Source organism: Plectrocnemia conspersa, unplaced genomic scaffold (genome assembly GCF_051122295.1).
Source record: "Plectrocnemia conspersa isolate PC_06_02 unplaced genomic scaffold, ASM5112229v1 ptg000012l, whole genome shotgun sequence".
Taxonomy (NCBI): domain Eukaryota; kingdom Metazoa; phylum Arthropoda; class Insecta; order Trichoptera; family Polycentropodidae; genus Plectrocnemia; species Plectrocnemia conspersa.
This window is the reverse complement of record NW_028277176.1, coordinates 14,446,407-14,464,427: the sequence shown is the minus strand read 5'-3', so window position 1 is coordinate 14,464,427 and position 18,021 is coordinate 14,446,407. Positions and strand designations below refer to the sequence as shown.

The 18,021-nt window shown below is 29.1% G+C and overlaps 1 protein-coding gene across 3 annotated transcripts in view; it reads right to left on the bottom strand.

Annotated features, from left to right (window-relative positions):
• Positions 1–18,021, bottom strand: part of nolo (ADAMTS-like no long nerve cord) — a 365,417-nt gene that overhangs the window by 113,236 nt on the left and 234,160 nt on the right. For all 3 annotated transcript variants that reach the window (XM_088200097.1, XM_088200100.1, XM_088200098.1), the window contains exon 5: positions 12,819–12,974. In XM_088200097.1, coding sequence (XP_088056223.1) covers positions 12,819–12,974 — 156 coding nt within the window. The remainder of the gene's footprint in view (positions 1–12,818; positions 12,975–18,021) is intronic.

The following is an 18,021-nucleotide window of genomic DNA, read 5'->3' as shown; positions in this document are numbered from 1 at the left end:
TAATGTTAAGAAGGTTGTTGATGTGGTTTTTATACACGCTTAAAAAAATAGTGTCCCACATTTTGGATCTCCTGGGCCATATTGCCCGACAAAAATTGTTATGGGACGCATAAAGAATTTAATATTTATTTTCTACAATGGGTTTATTACAATTTTACTTTTTACACACAATATATTAACATATTATCCTTATTGTGAACACTGAGTAGTGAAATTATATATTTCTCAATAATGGATATAGCGATACAAGAGTATTTTAATGATGCTCGCCAAAATTTTTTGTTTGATTATACTTTTTGTATGCTTCGTACGAGAAAAAATAAGCTAACTCTCCAAAAGAAACGTCATATACATGGAATATTCTTAGAGGGCAAAGTATTTTTTATAATGCAGTTATAAACATATTTGTAATAAAGACACTTAAATAAATAATTCTAGAAATTACAAATCTGATTTGAAATTTAAACATAGTTGACAGCCAATATGTCGATGTAAACTAAAAATAGCGCAGCAAATATACTGAACTGTTGTTGCTGTCTACTGAAATTTTAAAATCTATATCAATGACATGTAATAAAATAGCTATTAAAGTATCATAATATATATATTATATTACATTAAAACTTGCTTTTGATTCAATAGAAAGTTGAAAAATCAAAAATAATTAGCATTTTATGTATATGTTATAATATAAAGATTAACAAATAGTTCTTGTAATTGAAAAGCAAAAGCATTCAATATGTTTGCAAAAATGACTATGAGGAGTCTATTAATCTATATTGTTATAAATCAGATGCTAATATGTTTAGTAAATAACGGTTAATTAAACGTAGTTATAGAATCGGAACAGTTATTTTTCTAAAATAAAATTAAAATAAATTATATATTTACTAATTACATTAAAGAAGTGATTCTATGTATTTTTTTAAATATTCTCAATAATTTTCAGTGCACTAAAAATGCTTTTAACGAAATTTAGTTTAAAAAACACGCTTTTAAACTGCTTCTTCGAAACAGAGCTTACGTACCAACTTTTAAAACTTCCAAGTTCATTTTCACGAACAGGCGAACTCTACCCAATTAACGTTTTTGTTCAGGTAACATTGATGAGGTTTTTTTAAAAAAAAGCTTAATTCAGAAAATGTGTCGAATGACTCCCGCCGGAATTGGAATCGTTTTATTGCCTCTGATTTTTTACGCAACATCTTAAAAAAACGCATGAATAAAAATTGACTCGCGCAATAATTTTAATTTAAGAGTTCAGCGACGAAATTGTGTTTTCATTATGTGTGACCTCGCCGGTTCGAATTGAGAAAGAGACTCTCCGTTTACGACCCCCGAGATTTCCTCTGCGACTACTAATTTTTGACCCGCTTTCCCTGATGATTCCCGCTCGTGTAATAATCACGTTAGAGTGGGTCCTCCTAAAATTTTTGATTACAATGATTAATTTTCGTCCTCTTTTAATTGGCGTGCTAATCCAATTTCGATTTAAGTACGTGACCGTTTTTTATCATAGATACAATTTTCATGCATATTTGGATGATGATATAAGGAATCTTATATCTCATTAATAAATAATCATAAGCTACTTTTTATTTATTTTTTTAATTTTATCAACAACTATTGTCTTTTGTCTATCAATATCTTAGAATAATTGGTACTGATAGTATACTTGAAAATAATTTAAACTTTATTTAATGCTACGTGGTATACATCTTTTTAATTACTAGCTTAAAATATGAATGACACGTAGCAGTATAAAATATATAACAGACTCACAAACAAAAAGTAATACTTGTAACAAAATAATACAAATATGTTGTACAACGCAATCGATAATAAATTGCTCATGCTTATGAAACTGGAGACAATGTAAATATTAAATTATTAATAAAAACCACCAGGAATTTATGGACTGGTTTATTGCTATTTCATTGTTCTATTAATAACTCAAAAGCAACATTTGTAAGTCGAATATCAGCAATAAATCCGAAGGATGTAACTTGTTGGAGGAGATCAAGCGCAGTAGTAACCTTCCGTCGGTCCAATGTGCATTTGCTCTATAAAATCCGTCGGATCGAAGTAAGAAAGGTTTATTTTATCGCAAAAAGATTACCTGCCACACAAAATTACACGCAACACAATGTGGAACATTTTCAAAACGTAAAATGCGACTCAACTTATGAAAGTATCTCCCGTAGTGCTTACGGCACAGGGGTCGCTCCTAGAACAATAAGGATACTTTGAATGCTTCCCTTTGGCCATTAATTAAACTTAGTAAGAATGTGTTCCTTTATTTATTAAATGTCTTCGCGTAAAATTTGTCCGCCCGCATATTTCATAAAGGGTAGTAATTTAGACTGAATCGATTATATATAGCCTCACAATTTACAGGGTTGGTAGTGTAGTAAAGAGTTATATTGATTTCATTTTATGGTAAGAATACCTGTTTTATTCCAGATTTTTTGTTATTAATAAATATAATAAAAGCATGAATATTTTTTTAGAATTAAACTTTTTTCTGAGAAATTTTAATCAAAGCTTTGAGTGAAACATTAAAAAAAAAATTGTTACAAATAATCAACATCTAAAAAATTGTCGAATTTTATGTTTTGCGTATCTGAAAGCATTTATTATATCAATTATGCGAGTTAAAATACGAACTAAAGCAAATATTTTATCTGAACAACTAAACATGCAAAATTACACTTTTTTAGGCTTTAAAATCAATATTTGGCAATTAGTCTATATTTTATATTGTAGCGTGTTTGCCATGTACTATTTTATTGTTGATTTTGATAAGGTATATAAGCATAATATTATATTTTTATTTTCTCAATTATGTCAAAAATACGTTCCAGTGGTATAAAACTTTGTCCTGCTTAGGAATAACAATTAATTTGATCTATATTACTCTATTAATAAAGATTAAGGGTGTATTATATTACTTTTTTACTGTTAATAATTTTAAATAAAATTATTATAATCACATTCATAGATAATCGTTACGTTTTTAATGTGGCAAAAAACGCAACATATTATAAATAATCGTTTCAATTGGTTCAAAATGATCGACTATTGACGACCAGCTAATAATCATTTACCAGCATGACTAGTATAGTCGGTGACTCATACCCGATAGACCTGGGTTTAAATCTCATATGGACTATTGTGTTTTTATATTTTTAACATGTCTTGAAGATCAGAATTAGTGATATTTATATAATTAAATTCCGATCAATCATTACAGATCCAGTTTATCAATATTTTCCTAATCTCGCAAATGATGATAAATAAAACGAGATAGGTTGTACATTTAATTTAAAAAGCTACTTCAGCTCACAAAGAATATCATACATGTATGAAATTAAAAATAATAATAATGTTTATCTTTGCTCTTGTCGGGATCAACCATGATCGACGCGATTCAATTAGTTGTACATGATTGATTCTCAAAATGTCATAAAAACGTAATGGATTTGTGTCGCATGAATTGACAAATATTGGAGCGTTTTTTTATTTCAATAGAACGAGATATATGGTACCAAATAATTACACTGACCAACATTTTTTATTTTTTTTTATAACTTGCATAACAATACCTGATCTTAATGCATTATGCAGAGGTAAATAAAAATTCGAAAACAAAAACACTAGCAAGTCAGATTTTTTAATTATAGATAGAAATATATATTTTATAAATATAATACTACAATATATATGTAAGTTATGAATTTTAATTTTTGCACATTTTTGTTTCAAACATTTTTTTATATTGGTAACACAGTAATATTGACAACTCCTATTGATTGATAAATATAAAAAATAAAGTAATGATTTTAGTTTTTATAAATTTGTGCAAAAGAAAAACAGGAGTAATGATAAGAATATCACGGATAGCTTTAGAGCTAATAGTAGGGGTGTAAACCCAAGCTTGCCATCTCAATTATGAATAATGAAGTCTCAAACTGACTGTGTTAACGCGAATAGCATATAGGTTTCAATCACCGGTACACGTTTAATGTATGGTGTCAATATAAACAATAATTAGACTGTAACATCAATAGTTTCCGTGATACATCATGGTCATCACAGAGACTTTGAATATGTATGATAAATTTAGTCCAAATCAGGCATCTATTACAAATCCTAATTACAAAATATTTGTTAGCTAGTGTTATCAGTGTAAATATTTATAAGTAATTATAAATGAAAATTTATATAATAACAAAAAATAGGTTTTTTGTACTAAGAAATATTACCTAACTTAAACATTTAAGCAAATATCTTACATTACTTAATAAAATAAAAAAGATGCTATTCTAATTGTTAAAAATCTTATTAATATTTACTAAACAATATAAAGATATTAAAGTTGCAATTAATATTATTTAAAAATAGCTTTTTTTATTTATTAGTTTTTTTGCATATACATTTTTATTCTAATGTATGATTATATACTTACGTAATATTTTTAGTTAAAAATTCTTTTTGTATTAAATAAATAACAAATAAAATCCACTTACAATGATATTAAATTTTATTGCAACTTTAGTCCTATTCAGGCCCTCGAAAATTACTATCGTAAATTTCAGAGCGTTCATTACAGGATCACTAATTTTATATAACGCAATAAAACGCTCTCGATCCAATCGCAATAACCGATAACTATTGACTGTGGTAAATATTTTTTATTTTGATATTAAAAAAAATGTCCGTGATAAACTCTCAATAAATATATACTTTAATGGTACATCTACACCTATTTTTGCTAGTATCCTTTTCCGGGCGATATAAAAGTAAATCATCGGAAAAGTGCTTTGGAAGTTAAAGGAAACCTCGAGACTGGCATTGTAAACTCTTTTGGCAGAGATTTGGGGGTGAAACGCTCTTTCTATTCCTAGTAAGTCAGCCTCAAAGCTCTCGTGTATGGGAATGGATATATGGGTTAGACCCCCTAAATCCGTTTTGCTTGACGTATATCCGTGTATGAATGTTGCCAAAATCGACTGCCCGGGGCCCACGCTTATTTATATTAAAATATTGCAAAAGAAAATTTTTAATGGAATAATAAAACGCACCCCTCGCTCGCGCAAGGGCGGATTTGCTAAAGCCAGATATATATAAAAAAATACACTCGAATCTGAAACGTAAACTTCTTCGACGGCGGGTCGTAAAATAAACGCAGGTAAAAATATGCTTTTATCGCATTGTAAAATTTAGAGCATTAACTTGTAATGACGTTAACGATAAAATTTTAGCGGCGAGATATTTGATTTGATTTGAAGTATATTTTTAATAAACTACAATCATGTATTTAACAAAATCTGACATAGTTGACTAGATAATATTTTTGTAACACTCTTAATTACATTTATTAAGTATCATTAAAACTACTCGAACCTTATAAAAAGAGCCGAGCTAAGCTTGAGCCGAATTGACACAACATTTTTAAAGTCCAGAGAAACAACCGCTTCATTTCGATGCTCAAGTTTGGTCCAGCCAACAAATCACAGGTCTATAATATATTGATTACGTTTGTATTGGAAGTAAATATACTATGTTTATAAATACATACATACATCTTATATAATATTTACAATATTATTCTAACTTATAAAAGTCAATTAATTATATATTCGACTGTTTATTTTGAAAAAATACAGAAAAATATTTTCAAGCAGTTCATAACGTATAGATGTAATAGTGAACGTATAGTACCAGTGAAATTATATTTTTACTAGTATAAATATAATTTCAATAACTTAGCGAGTTAAAATGTACCAAACGATTGATTTACAATTTTACTGCTCAGAATCAGTAAGACTGTATTTGTTTACAAACGGATGATCTGTTGTAAACAAGTTAAATATATACAGCTAGTTTTAGAACTTTCATCAGGCCAAGATGGATTCGGTTAATTAGGTTTTAATTTGGTCAGGTTTAGTCTTGAACATCAGATGGACGTTTCGTAACTGTCAAATTGAATTTTAGAGATATTTTAGAGTAGCATTTAATTTCACTCGGGCCAATCAGCTGAGTTATATTATTCCTAGTAAAAATATATATATATATCTACCAATGAAAACGTATTCGGATTTAATTTGACTAAAACACCAGTAAAAATATAGCTATACTGGTAATACACATACATTGTAACATATTATATTATTATTGGATAATAAATATAGACAACATTTAAACCTCAGTGCAGAATAATTTGCTGATTTTTTTGTAACAAATATCTTGTGTAATTCTTTGTATGTTCCACTTAGAATTTATAAATACTAATGATTAGTACAAAGAACAAATTTTAAATAAAAATATAAAACAATAAAATAATAATCATAACTATAAAATGCAATGAAATCTTAAGATGTAAAAATATACTTCTTAATAATTGAATAATTGGATTTCTTCGATACATCGGCATATGAAAAATGCACGCAGCTTTAGCTAAAGGTCCAGTTTTACCTGCTTATCTTGCGTATAATGCCATTTGACTCGGGTCTATTCGGACCCTCAAATCGCGGCCCCGACACACACAAATACGCACGCAAAAATATAGCATAGCAAATTTATAATTTACGAAAAGGTCAAGCGCTCGGATTCTCCCAGCCGCTGCGGCATTTTCGTTTATGACCAAAAATTTCACATGCGATTTTCTTAATGTCCCGCGTCATTGTTTATTTATATGAGCCAGTATCTCGCATTAACCTTTCCCTTGAACATATGTAGCATTTTCAGTTTTTTTTACCATAGAGGGTTGAATTTTCGCCAGCGGCGAAATCGAGATTGATGTATTACAATAAAAATGGGACGCCAATTCGTTCGAGATTGTCGAGATTGTGCGCCCGTTCTCTCTTTCTCATTCTCTCTATACACTATTTTTTCTCGAATCGGCCTGCAACGATCATAAAATAACGAAATTGTACGATATATAATAAATTATGTTGTTTCGTGTGTGTATATGTGTAAGGTCTGCAAGGCTAAGGGTGGGCCGGTCGAATCGAAAACGTTATTGGCCAAAGGGTAAAAAAGTGTTAAGGATCTATGATTATTTTTTTGGAAAAGTATATTTATACTAGTGAGAAATGGTAAAGGAAAACATGTGTCTTTTGCCATTTAAATAATATAAGAAATTAATTTATTAGAATTACTAATGTTTGTATATATTTACTAGATTATATCGACGTGTTATAAATAATTAAATTGAAGATGCGACCAGAAATTATATAAACGAATAGATATTTTTTATCTCCGCATACTCGAGCACACATCTAACAAACATTTTTAAGAATAACGGACTAGCGATGATGCTAAAATTTCCTTTCCAGCGCAGAGCAAAAAAATAATATTGTGTTAACGTGCATAACAAATACTCAATGGCAGTCGCTTAAAGAAAGTCATAACTTGCTGCCATAATCGAGAATTATTTTAAATTTAAACCCCCCCCGAATATTAAGAGACACACCCTAAAAAAGATCAGCGATTCTAGTAAGTACACAAATCGAACATGATTTAAATTATTAAATTATATACAGCAAGTTCCTAATTAAAGTGTTTCAAAAATAGCTTATATACCCTTAAATAAATTAAATAAGTTCAACGCCCTTTCCAATATTCAGGCCTCTAACCAATATTAATTTTTCGAGGCAGAACTAGACTTTTTGTTATTGTTTTAATAGACAACATCGTTATTCTATAAGACGTAAACAGCGATAAAATTAAATATCGTTTATTTTTCAAGAAAACAACTTTTTGGATGATTTAATCCATTAAGCCATCCAAATAAATCAATACTTTCAAAGAAGAATTTGATTTGAACTTAAATATACGCATAATGCTATCTTAAAGTAACAGTATCAATAAAATATTCGCGGTTCTAAAGTAACTTGTCACTAAAAGCGAGATTGAAAATGAAAATGCTTGTTTATTGCATTTTTATATTTTTATTTTTATTTGTGACATTCGACTCATACGTAATCGTCTGAGGTTATGGCAAAGTTATGATACATTTGACACACTACCTTCAACATTGACTCATTTTAGCTACTTATTGTCGATTTTTACTCGATTAGTCTAATTTTAAGTATGTATACCTAAAATTTGAACAAAAATAAAATAAAACAGATAATTATTTATGGACATTATGTATATACATACTACATATAATATTTAGTATGCGAAGAAAATTCTCTATATGACAATATTTTTTTTTAACTTTAAGGCTATTTGTATATTTTATAATTAAGTGAAAAAAAATCATATATGGGTATGAGATTTACTAAAAATTTGTGACTATTACAAGAGTATCACTGCCGAAATATAAAATCTTCAGTTATTATCGCGATGAAAAAATAATATGAATATCAAAATAAATATATAAAATTTTAAAAACGGTACGAAATATATCATCAATAAAAGTAAGTAAATATGAATACAATTAGTTTTTATATTCATTTATATTTTTATTTTTGAATTAAAAGCTTGACAGTAATAAGCATTAAAAAATATTATCTAGGAGAATTTTAGTGCTTAATTAAAATATAAAAATATGTTAATTTTATTTATTTTGATACCAGCACTATGTATATATAAAGCGTACTTTATGAAGATATATCGATACATATGGCAACGTCACAAATAAGCGCGGACAAATGAGCGTGTGTCAAAAGAGCGCTGCATTATAAGCGCTGCGTCATAAAAGCGCTTACCAAAGTAGCGCTGTAACAAAATAGTGCGCGTCAAATGCGCAGACAGTCATATGAGCGTTTGACAAAAGAAATCACGTCATAAGAGCGCAAAAATACTTGAAGAAAATTAAATATTATATATTTTAGGAATGAGGTATATAAAATATAGGTCAATTGTGAAAAATTTACAAGGAATAAAAATTCACGAAACATAGGCGGTAAAATTAATATTTTATGTGCCAGAGCGTATTAACGATTAAAATGATTTGTCAATGAAAACATTATTATTTATGAATTATTACGTACATACGAAAGTATGGCTCCCCATTCCCATACGTACGATATACTTATATATTTTGTACTAAAATGAAACGCTGATTTAAAATTTATCATTACGTTTGTTTTATAATGCTTCATTAAATTGACAAATATTAATATTATTAATTAAATAATAAATTATATATAATTTTTTTAAATTATTAATAAAATATTATTATTTATCGACTCGACTTTCAATAAATGCGTATAATAGGGCAGGTATACGGCCCCTCAGTAGTTAGATATAATTCCTACTACTATTACTATCACATTAATAATCACAGAGTTAATATCAAATTCATCGCCACTTTCTTAAACATCCATTATTATATCGTCATTCGTAATTATATGGATAATTTAAAAAAATAAATCAATATATGTATTTATAAATAATTAAAACACAGATTACTAATTCTGTTTTACGCGACTTAGTAATTTACTAGCTCGAAAAGACTAATATTATTATTTGAGTTGCCGCTAAAAATGTCAATACCCAGATCGATAGTTGTCAATCGCTCATTTTAATAGTGCGAGCGAAATTGCTTTTTTCTAATCCTTATATTTCATAACAGACACACAATATTAAGTAACAATTATGCACAATTAGAGCATATAATCCCGTTTCATCACATATCATAAAAATATAGATACCTTCGAAGGAAAAAATCAGTTTAAGAGGAATAATTAATAACTTAAAACTGTCAAGTAAGCGTTATGCGGTCTTAACACAGCTCGATTCGGCCATATTCCGATGAAAAATTTTACAATAAACTTACACTAGTAAATTTAAGATTATTGACTTATTTGCATAAGTTTAGAATTCAATATTACTTAACTGTGTCTACCAGAAGCTTTTTTACCATTATTAAATTTAAATTGGCAAAATTAGCTCCAACACAAAGCCAATAAATGCATTGAAAGTTTTGAGTGCAGCGCTTGGAATACGATGTAGAGTTACTAGCACAAAGGGTTAACTATATGACACAGAAAATTCCAAAGACATTACCTTGTCAACCGCATGATGCCTAGAATTGTAAATATCGCGCTTTCGGTGTAAATCGGCGCGGCGTCCCTTCCCCCGCGAGGCCGGCGGGGGAAGGGACGCGTCGCATCGCGCGGTTGCACGCCATGGAAAAACACTGGTGCAACGGTGCCTTGCATAGTAACAACACTAATATGAATTATACACTGCTTAATTCTAACACATACACTAAATTACACTATCACTTTATAATTAAAAACATCGAAACGGATATTATTATAAAAAATATGAGCGAGAACACTTATTCGAGAAAAATGTAATAAAAGAATTTATTCGGCCGTTGACGACTGTGGTCGCATAGCTACTGGTATTTTTTTAAATATTTCTAGATGCATCCAGACAATTCAAGGTTATGCTTCATTAAAAATAACAAATGTCATTCACCTCTTTGTCTATTTTTAAAATATTTATCTCTAATTCGAATTATTTTAATGCAAGTTGTTTGTTTATTTTTAAATATGTATCTCTCGTTCGATTTATTTTAATGCGAAAGTGACACGAAGGTCACCTTTGTTGTTGACTTGTTGACCTTCTAAAAGTATGTCGATGATTTCAAGTTTTATATTATTTAAATCTAATTTATATGTGCCAAATTTACGACATTTTCAAATGACGTTCTTTCGTTGAAAATAGTGAAAAATATATACTTTTATTACATATTGATAATATGGGGGGTTAAGGGGGGCTGAGCGCTGCAGCGCTTATAATGCAGCGCTCTTTTGACCGGCTGCCGATACATATGTATGTGGCGCTAAGGATATACAGTACAAACTTAACTGTAGGTTTGAGAAAATTAGCTGCAATTTTTTAATGTATTTTAAAATATCATATAAAGTTATGATCTAATAACTATCTTTTAGTGTCAGGTTATTAGGATTTAAATATAATAATCGTTAATTTAATCTTAATATTTTTATCATATACACGCATTTAGCAAAGGCTTTAGATTTAAATTCTGGAATCAAATTGTGCTATGTTATACTTTAAGGTTTGAGAAATGTGATTTGTTGATTAAGCTATTAATATTTTGGGCTTCTATATTGTGTAATTAACGCATCTTTTTATATAAGATTTTACATATATTATTACACTTAGTATGGGTATTTATGAAAATAGAATTAAATCGGTTGCGGTGTATATAATAAAATACATAGCTATTTTACAATAGTGTGATAGATAAACTCGAAATGTGTTTGGTCACTTAAAAATGCACAAAAAGCACTGCAAATATTTTTTTAATTAAAAAAGTTTTTTTATCATTTTAAATTAAATGTACTGTAACATAAGGACAGTGAAAATTGTAAAAAATGTATAAGGATATGCTGAGGAAGGAAAATGTAAATTAAATAAAATTTGCTAATTCGTATACATCCCGGCATAGGGGCACATAATTAATATTAAAAACATTATGATATTTTACTAAGAACTTTCGTGGTTAACTTAATGTTACACTGTCACTTAAATATAATTACACTTATCGAATATCATATGTCAATACAAAACTTTGATCAAAAATAAATAAAGAAAATGTGTATTATAAATAATAAATAAATATTATTTATTCGATATAAATCAAGTATAAAGAAGTAAGAAAAATTTACGGTGTTTGTCTATACAACTATATTAAAAAAATAGTGATACAGATAAAAATATATTTATTATAAATTACAAAAACAAATTAAATACTGTATTGACAACAGTTCTAATATTAATTAAAACCATTATAACTAAAAGCTCGGCTTATCAGAAAAAGATATAAAATGGTTAGTTATTGTATACATTCATATATGTATAATAAGCCATAGATATAGCATTACCATTATCAGTTTTTAAATGCTAGCTAAAAAAGCGGTATATTACATTTTTTATAAAAATTGTGGTAGTAAAATATGAAAATAAAAAACTGTCTGAGACATAGTTCAAGAATAAATTTATACAACACAGTTTTAAATTTAAAATTACAAAACCACAGTGGAGTTTAAAAACCCAGACATATTTATCATGCCGGGTAAGCGTTTAAATCGTCCATCGGAATTAATGAATAAGCAATGTCAATGGTCGGAGTACGATTGTAATACGTATATTGGTCGAAATGGGGATCGTCGTCTGTCGGTTTTTGGCCGGGGTCATACCTATTTGAGAAATTTGATTGCCGCTGCGGAAAACCCACGGGGAAATCTTTTAGTTTATCTCGTTGGGCCGGAGGGTGAGCTTTTATTGCGAGCTTTCGTGGAGAGAGAGAAAGAGAAAGAGAAAACGAGCTCGGCCGGCTGATGGAGCCGTCGTTGTGTTGCGTTTCAAATATTTAGTATTGCCGGACTGGTGACGACTTCATTTCCTCCAGTGCAAAGGATATCGCGACGAAAGCAGTTGCTCGCCTTATTGATGTCAGATACCGGCTGCCCATGATGATGGTGAGATGGGGTGGGTTTGTTTTTCAGCGCGAAATTTCAGACATGCGGCAATTGAGTATTTTCGCCTCGAAGAATATTTGAATTTTTTATAGTCTCGGGAGGGATATGACCTCCAAATAAATGTACAGATGCTATATTAATGAAAAGGATAATTTACAATAATTCATTAAGAATATTTGAAAAATTGTCAGATTGTATATAGTCAGGATATGTATATAATATTTTTGTAGCTTTACTGTTTCAATATTGTATTTTAAATGCTGCTCTGTTTTTATGAGCCTACCAGTATTTAAAATATTTACATACCTACAAATATCTTAATAAAATATAAAATTTTGTTTTTACCTTGTTTCCGTGACTGGTTTCTTCGCCTTGGCCGGAAGATGAGGTTACTCCTCTTCCGTATCCGGGCGATGCTGGCGATTGATCGTATCCTGAGGGAGTAGAACTGCCCCACACTGCCTGTTGAAAACTGCTCTTTCCCCCCATGGCCGAGCACACCTGAAAGCAAACCAAAAACATTCTATCAGTTACACTTAATTAATTTAACTTTTATTCAATTCTAGGGGCGATGTTACATTTGACAGGTTTGATAGATCAAAGCCTTTTTGATGCCATTTAATAGAGGTAAATCGAATTGAAAATCAAATTTCAAAAGCATATATTGTACAAATATTGTTATTTATTTACCAGAGCGACCCAGAGATTGTTCAAAGTATGCAGTTGTACCGATTTAAGTGCCTCAAATATCAAATAATTGTTTTGCAATTGAACATGAATGATTGTCGTCAATGTAAATGTATTATATTAACGTGTCTCCACAAATTTGATGCTTTTAAACACTTTTAATGTCCAACGAAAAATACCTGCTAATTATATTAGCGCACTACCGAATGGCTATTCGTTTTTATGACGTAAATCTTGATATTTGTGCGACGACCAATATTTTGTCGTTTTGGTGTCATTTTTATGTAACAACGACAACAAAAGAACCTAATATCAATTATAACAATTAATATTCAACAATTGAATAGCAAAAAAATGTATTATTTTATGAAATATACTTTCAAAATCATAGCTTAGCTTCGCCCGACTAGCTAAACGGTTATGTGTTTTGTTCAATTTATTACACCGTATTTATACATAAACAATTATAATATTTTACACGGGTTTGACCTATATGAACTACATTATACTAGGAATTTAAGTTACATTTTAATAATAATTAAAACTGCGGCGAGCATCTAAAACTAAATTTTTGGGTTGTATGTGACAGGATTTGAATATTTAATACTAAATTAAGATATATTTAAGCAAAGAAAAATCGACGGCGGTGATGTTAGTCATAATGAGTTGTCAACATAATAGAACAGCAGTGAGCATCAGAAACATAATTTATATGTTCAAAAAATATATATATGACGGCAACGATGTGACATCGTGATATCAGAAGCATGTTTGAGCTTGACACTATAAAAACAACAGCGTTACCTGTCGGATTTCATTCAAACTGCTTTCTAAACATTTGCGGCACTAGTAAAAACAAAGTGTAAAATTTTCAGCGAAATCGGTACAATAATTTTTGAGTCTATAGAGTACACACATACGAAAATTGCATGTAGTATTATATATTTTAATAACTTTGCCTCTTTTTGTTGGAATATCTTTACTATGATTATATTATTTATGATGTTTTAAAGCAAAATCAAAAACAATCTGTTTTAAATTGACAACGTTCGCTAAAATTTAATAACACCTTTTGCTCTGTATGGAAAAGCTAATACAAATCCACATTATTTATATAATGTTAATAATCCCTCATAAACTAAAGTTAAAAAATATATTTAAAAGTTACATTTATCGCGATTATCCACTATATTAATTAAATAATTAAAATATGCCATATTGCGACAACATGTCAGTTAAAGAAGAGATGCCAATCTACATGTTCAATCCTCTACGGTAACTTCGGTAAAAAAAATTTATTCGATATTTCTTTCATGGATCATATTAGTAGTAATAATTTGTATTAGATACGATTTACAGAATAGTAAATTGAACGTAGAGAAATTCATTTTAAATCGAGTGCGTCCGGAAGCAGAAGCGGCTTAGCACCATTATATATGTATAAGGTATTTATATTTTAGTTCCATTAACCGAAACTAAATATTAGTTGTTTAATATGTTCTCGGAAAGTTTTTATACTATTTATCCGTGATGTAGCTTTTAAGATTAGTATAAAATGAGGTGTTATATATTATTTTTAATGATTTATTTTGATTGTGGTTACCCATTATGATCAAAGTTATTTTATCGTGTTAAATTTAAGACTGGTATCCAGGTGAATGCCCAGGTATTAAACGCTTTTTCTCCATACTATAAGGGTGCCTTCCTCACTTTTGAAAAGTAGAGGTAAAGGTTGTCGGCGGGGTTGTGAAAATATTGGCTTTGGTTTTGTTTTCGTTGACTTTAATTTTTCATTTTTTAAAGTGTGTATTTAGGTTTTTCAGGGATTTTTGTAATTTAGTTGAAATTTGTTTAGGACTGTGGGATAAAAATACATGACAGTATGAGCTTACACAAAATTATTCACATAGAAAAACACATTAAAAAGTAGCTTGAGTGATACGCGAAATACAAACATCCAAAGTTGATGATGATATATATTATTATAAAGATAAGCTTATCTGAAATTCTGAGTACCATGAAAAACATAAAAAAATTAAATAATTAGGAAATTGATAGATCAAATAAAACTTGAAATAACATATTGGAAAGTGCATTAATTAGTATGTTTTTTAAACGCGATCTTATTTAAAAGAACAGCATCAAAAATACAAGCATCCCAGATAAATAATGATTCATATATTAAAGTCAGCTTATCTAAAATTCTTAGTGCTACTAAAACATGAAAAAATAAAATGGTACAAAAATCGCTAGATTAGATAAAAAATTAAAAAACGCCTTCCTGGAAAATTTGTTATCTAACATTTGATTTAACGCGTATCTGTTTTATTTAAAAGACCAGCAAACATTTAATCAATTAAGAAACATGTCTTTATTTTTTTTCTTTATTTTATTTTTATTTTGTATTATAAATATCATTTAAACATAAAAACAATTATGAGGTATTTTTAAACGCACTTAACTTTGCATAATAAAATATTTCCTACGGCTATATATTAACAATTATGCCAAAACAACAACAAAATGTGTTTATTTTTTAATATAATGGATCTTTAGTACGTACAACATACTCGTATAATATACTTATCTCATTCGCGTTATTTATGTTGATGGTGAACCTTTTGCAACGAAAACGTGTTAAAGTTATAGAGTATAAAACAGCTGAAGGCGTTATCCTATCCCGTTGTTACAGCAATTCATGCACGTTTGCCTTTAGCGGGATAGCAACGGACAAAATAGAGAAAAACGAGTAAATGGATCTCCGTCAAAAATACATCATTTATCTTGTGAGTTGCTCTCTCTACGTTGCTTCTATGTTACAGAACAACATCTCACCATGTGAACAATGCTGTGGTACAGCATCAGCTTATGGAAAGTTTTCATCAATTGTAATTTGATAATATGTTATTGTTTTCAAATAACAAACCCCAAGTTATTAATGAACTGTTAGTAATAGTTTAATTAGCTCATCAATCTTGGTTAGTTGTGTTTATTAAATTGGCAATAGAAAGTCTAATGATAAGACTAAAGACGGGGGTATGACTGCAGCCAAAGAAAATGCTAGTTACAATTTGTACCATAGAGAAATAATATCGAGTTTTATTTTGAAGACTGAGTGCTGGTGGAGAAGTGCTGATGCGGGTTTGCCTAGGATGCCATATGTCTGTTGGATCGTCCCTGACCGTATTGTCTCGAATCGTTTGATCGTTTCGTCTCGAATTGGTTAATAGTTTCATCTTGAATCGTGTGATCGTCTCTCGTCACCTTTTCAGTTTGAATGAGCTCAGAGTTAACGATGCAGCTAATTGAATTATTCGTTGTATCCTTTGAGCTTGGAATATATTCACAATAATAAATTTATCCTAGTAACTAATTAATATTATAATACTAAATTTTTAGCATATATTATTTTATTTTGATAGGTCCATCTTTTAATGAACTGTATTCTTGAATACTTAGTTAAAAACAGTATTTACTTCATGATAAATTCTCCGACTGACATATGTAACGGACGATTCCACCCCTATATATTACGTGTACGTGTAAAATAATAAATAATACTTATCCAGTGAATCCAACAAAGTGTTGGCACGTCCCCCCGTTTAAGCCTTTTAATATTGACATAATGCCGAATTTATGGACGACATTAATTAAAACAATTGGTTTTTTCGGTTAAGCCTCGCCGCCGCGGGTCAGATTTATGTTACTCGTGTAAAAAATAAATTGCATTCGCCCCAAAACGGTTTTTGGTCGTGTGTATGTAGGGAGAAAATATTTATTTTTATTTCCTTTAATTTTAATGGTTAAACATTACTATCACTATTCAGCAAGTTATCGCAATAAATGAAATTTATTGTTGTTTAACGGCATTATAAAATATCGTTCATTATACTTGTAAATTTCGTGGAACATCGTTTTTCAAAAATTAATCCATTAGCATATAAATTAGTTTCTATGTAATTTATATCTAAATAATATTGGCATGTAGAAAATTAAACAAATATTTATTTCATATCGTGGACTCGATTGTTTGTATTCTGTACTATTTGCTAGTTTTAATTAAATTTTCCAGAAAAATAAAATTGCGCTGAATTCAATTATACATACCATACAATAGTTTGCTTACAGTGTTTTAATTTACAAATATATATCATATTCTATGCTTTCCACATTGTTATGTAAATAAATTGTGAGAAATACATTTTAATATTTATTTTAATTACTAAACAACAACCTAATTATACAGTAAGGTAACGTGAGGCTTTATATTATGTCAATGATCAGTAGCACATAGAACAGCTTATTTTTTTTAAATATGTATGAAAAGTAAGACAAATGATTTAATATCGCTGAACGAAGAAGTTAAGCACTCTGCAATTAAAAATCAGGTTTAATTCAATAAAATTGAATAGAGATCTTGAGTCAAAACAAAATAAAAGATCATATGACACATATACACAAAACGTATTAAAAATGAATATAAAAGCACTGTTTTCAGAACTAAAAATAAGTTGTAAAAACGATATAAATAGTTTTAATAGATACATTTCTGCAAAGTTATTATAGTTTTTAAGCATGAAAGACGCAGCTATTTATTTTATCCTAATATAAAAATTATTTCTAAGGCCTACAAATCATTCAGTGTATGTTGAGTCGGAAAATACTATTATATCGACCGAATTTAAAGTGATGAAAATACTATGATGGATAAATAAACATACGAGTATTTGGGATTTAAAACCTATATTATAAAACAGAAAATATACGTGTCTGTCTATCACTAGAAATTCTCCTAAAAGGTAAATAGTAGCGACGTGACATTTGCAAATATAATTTTGGCTGTTATTTCTATATCAACTGT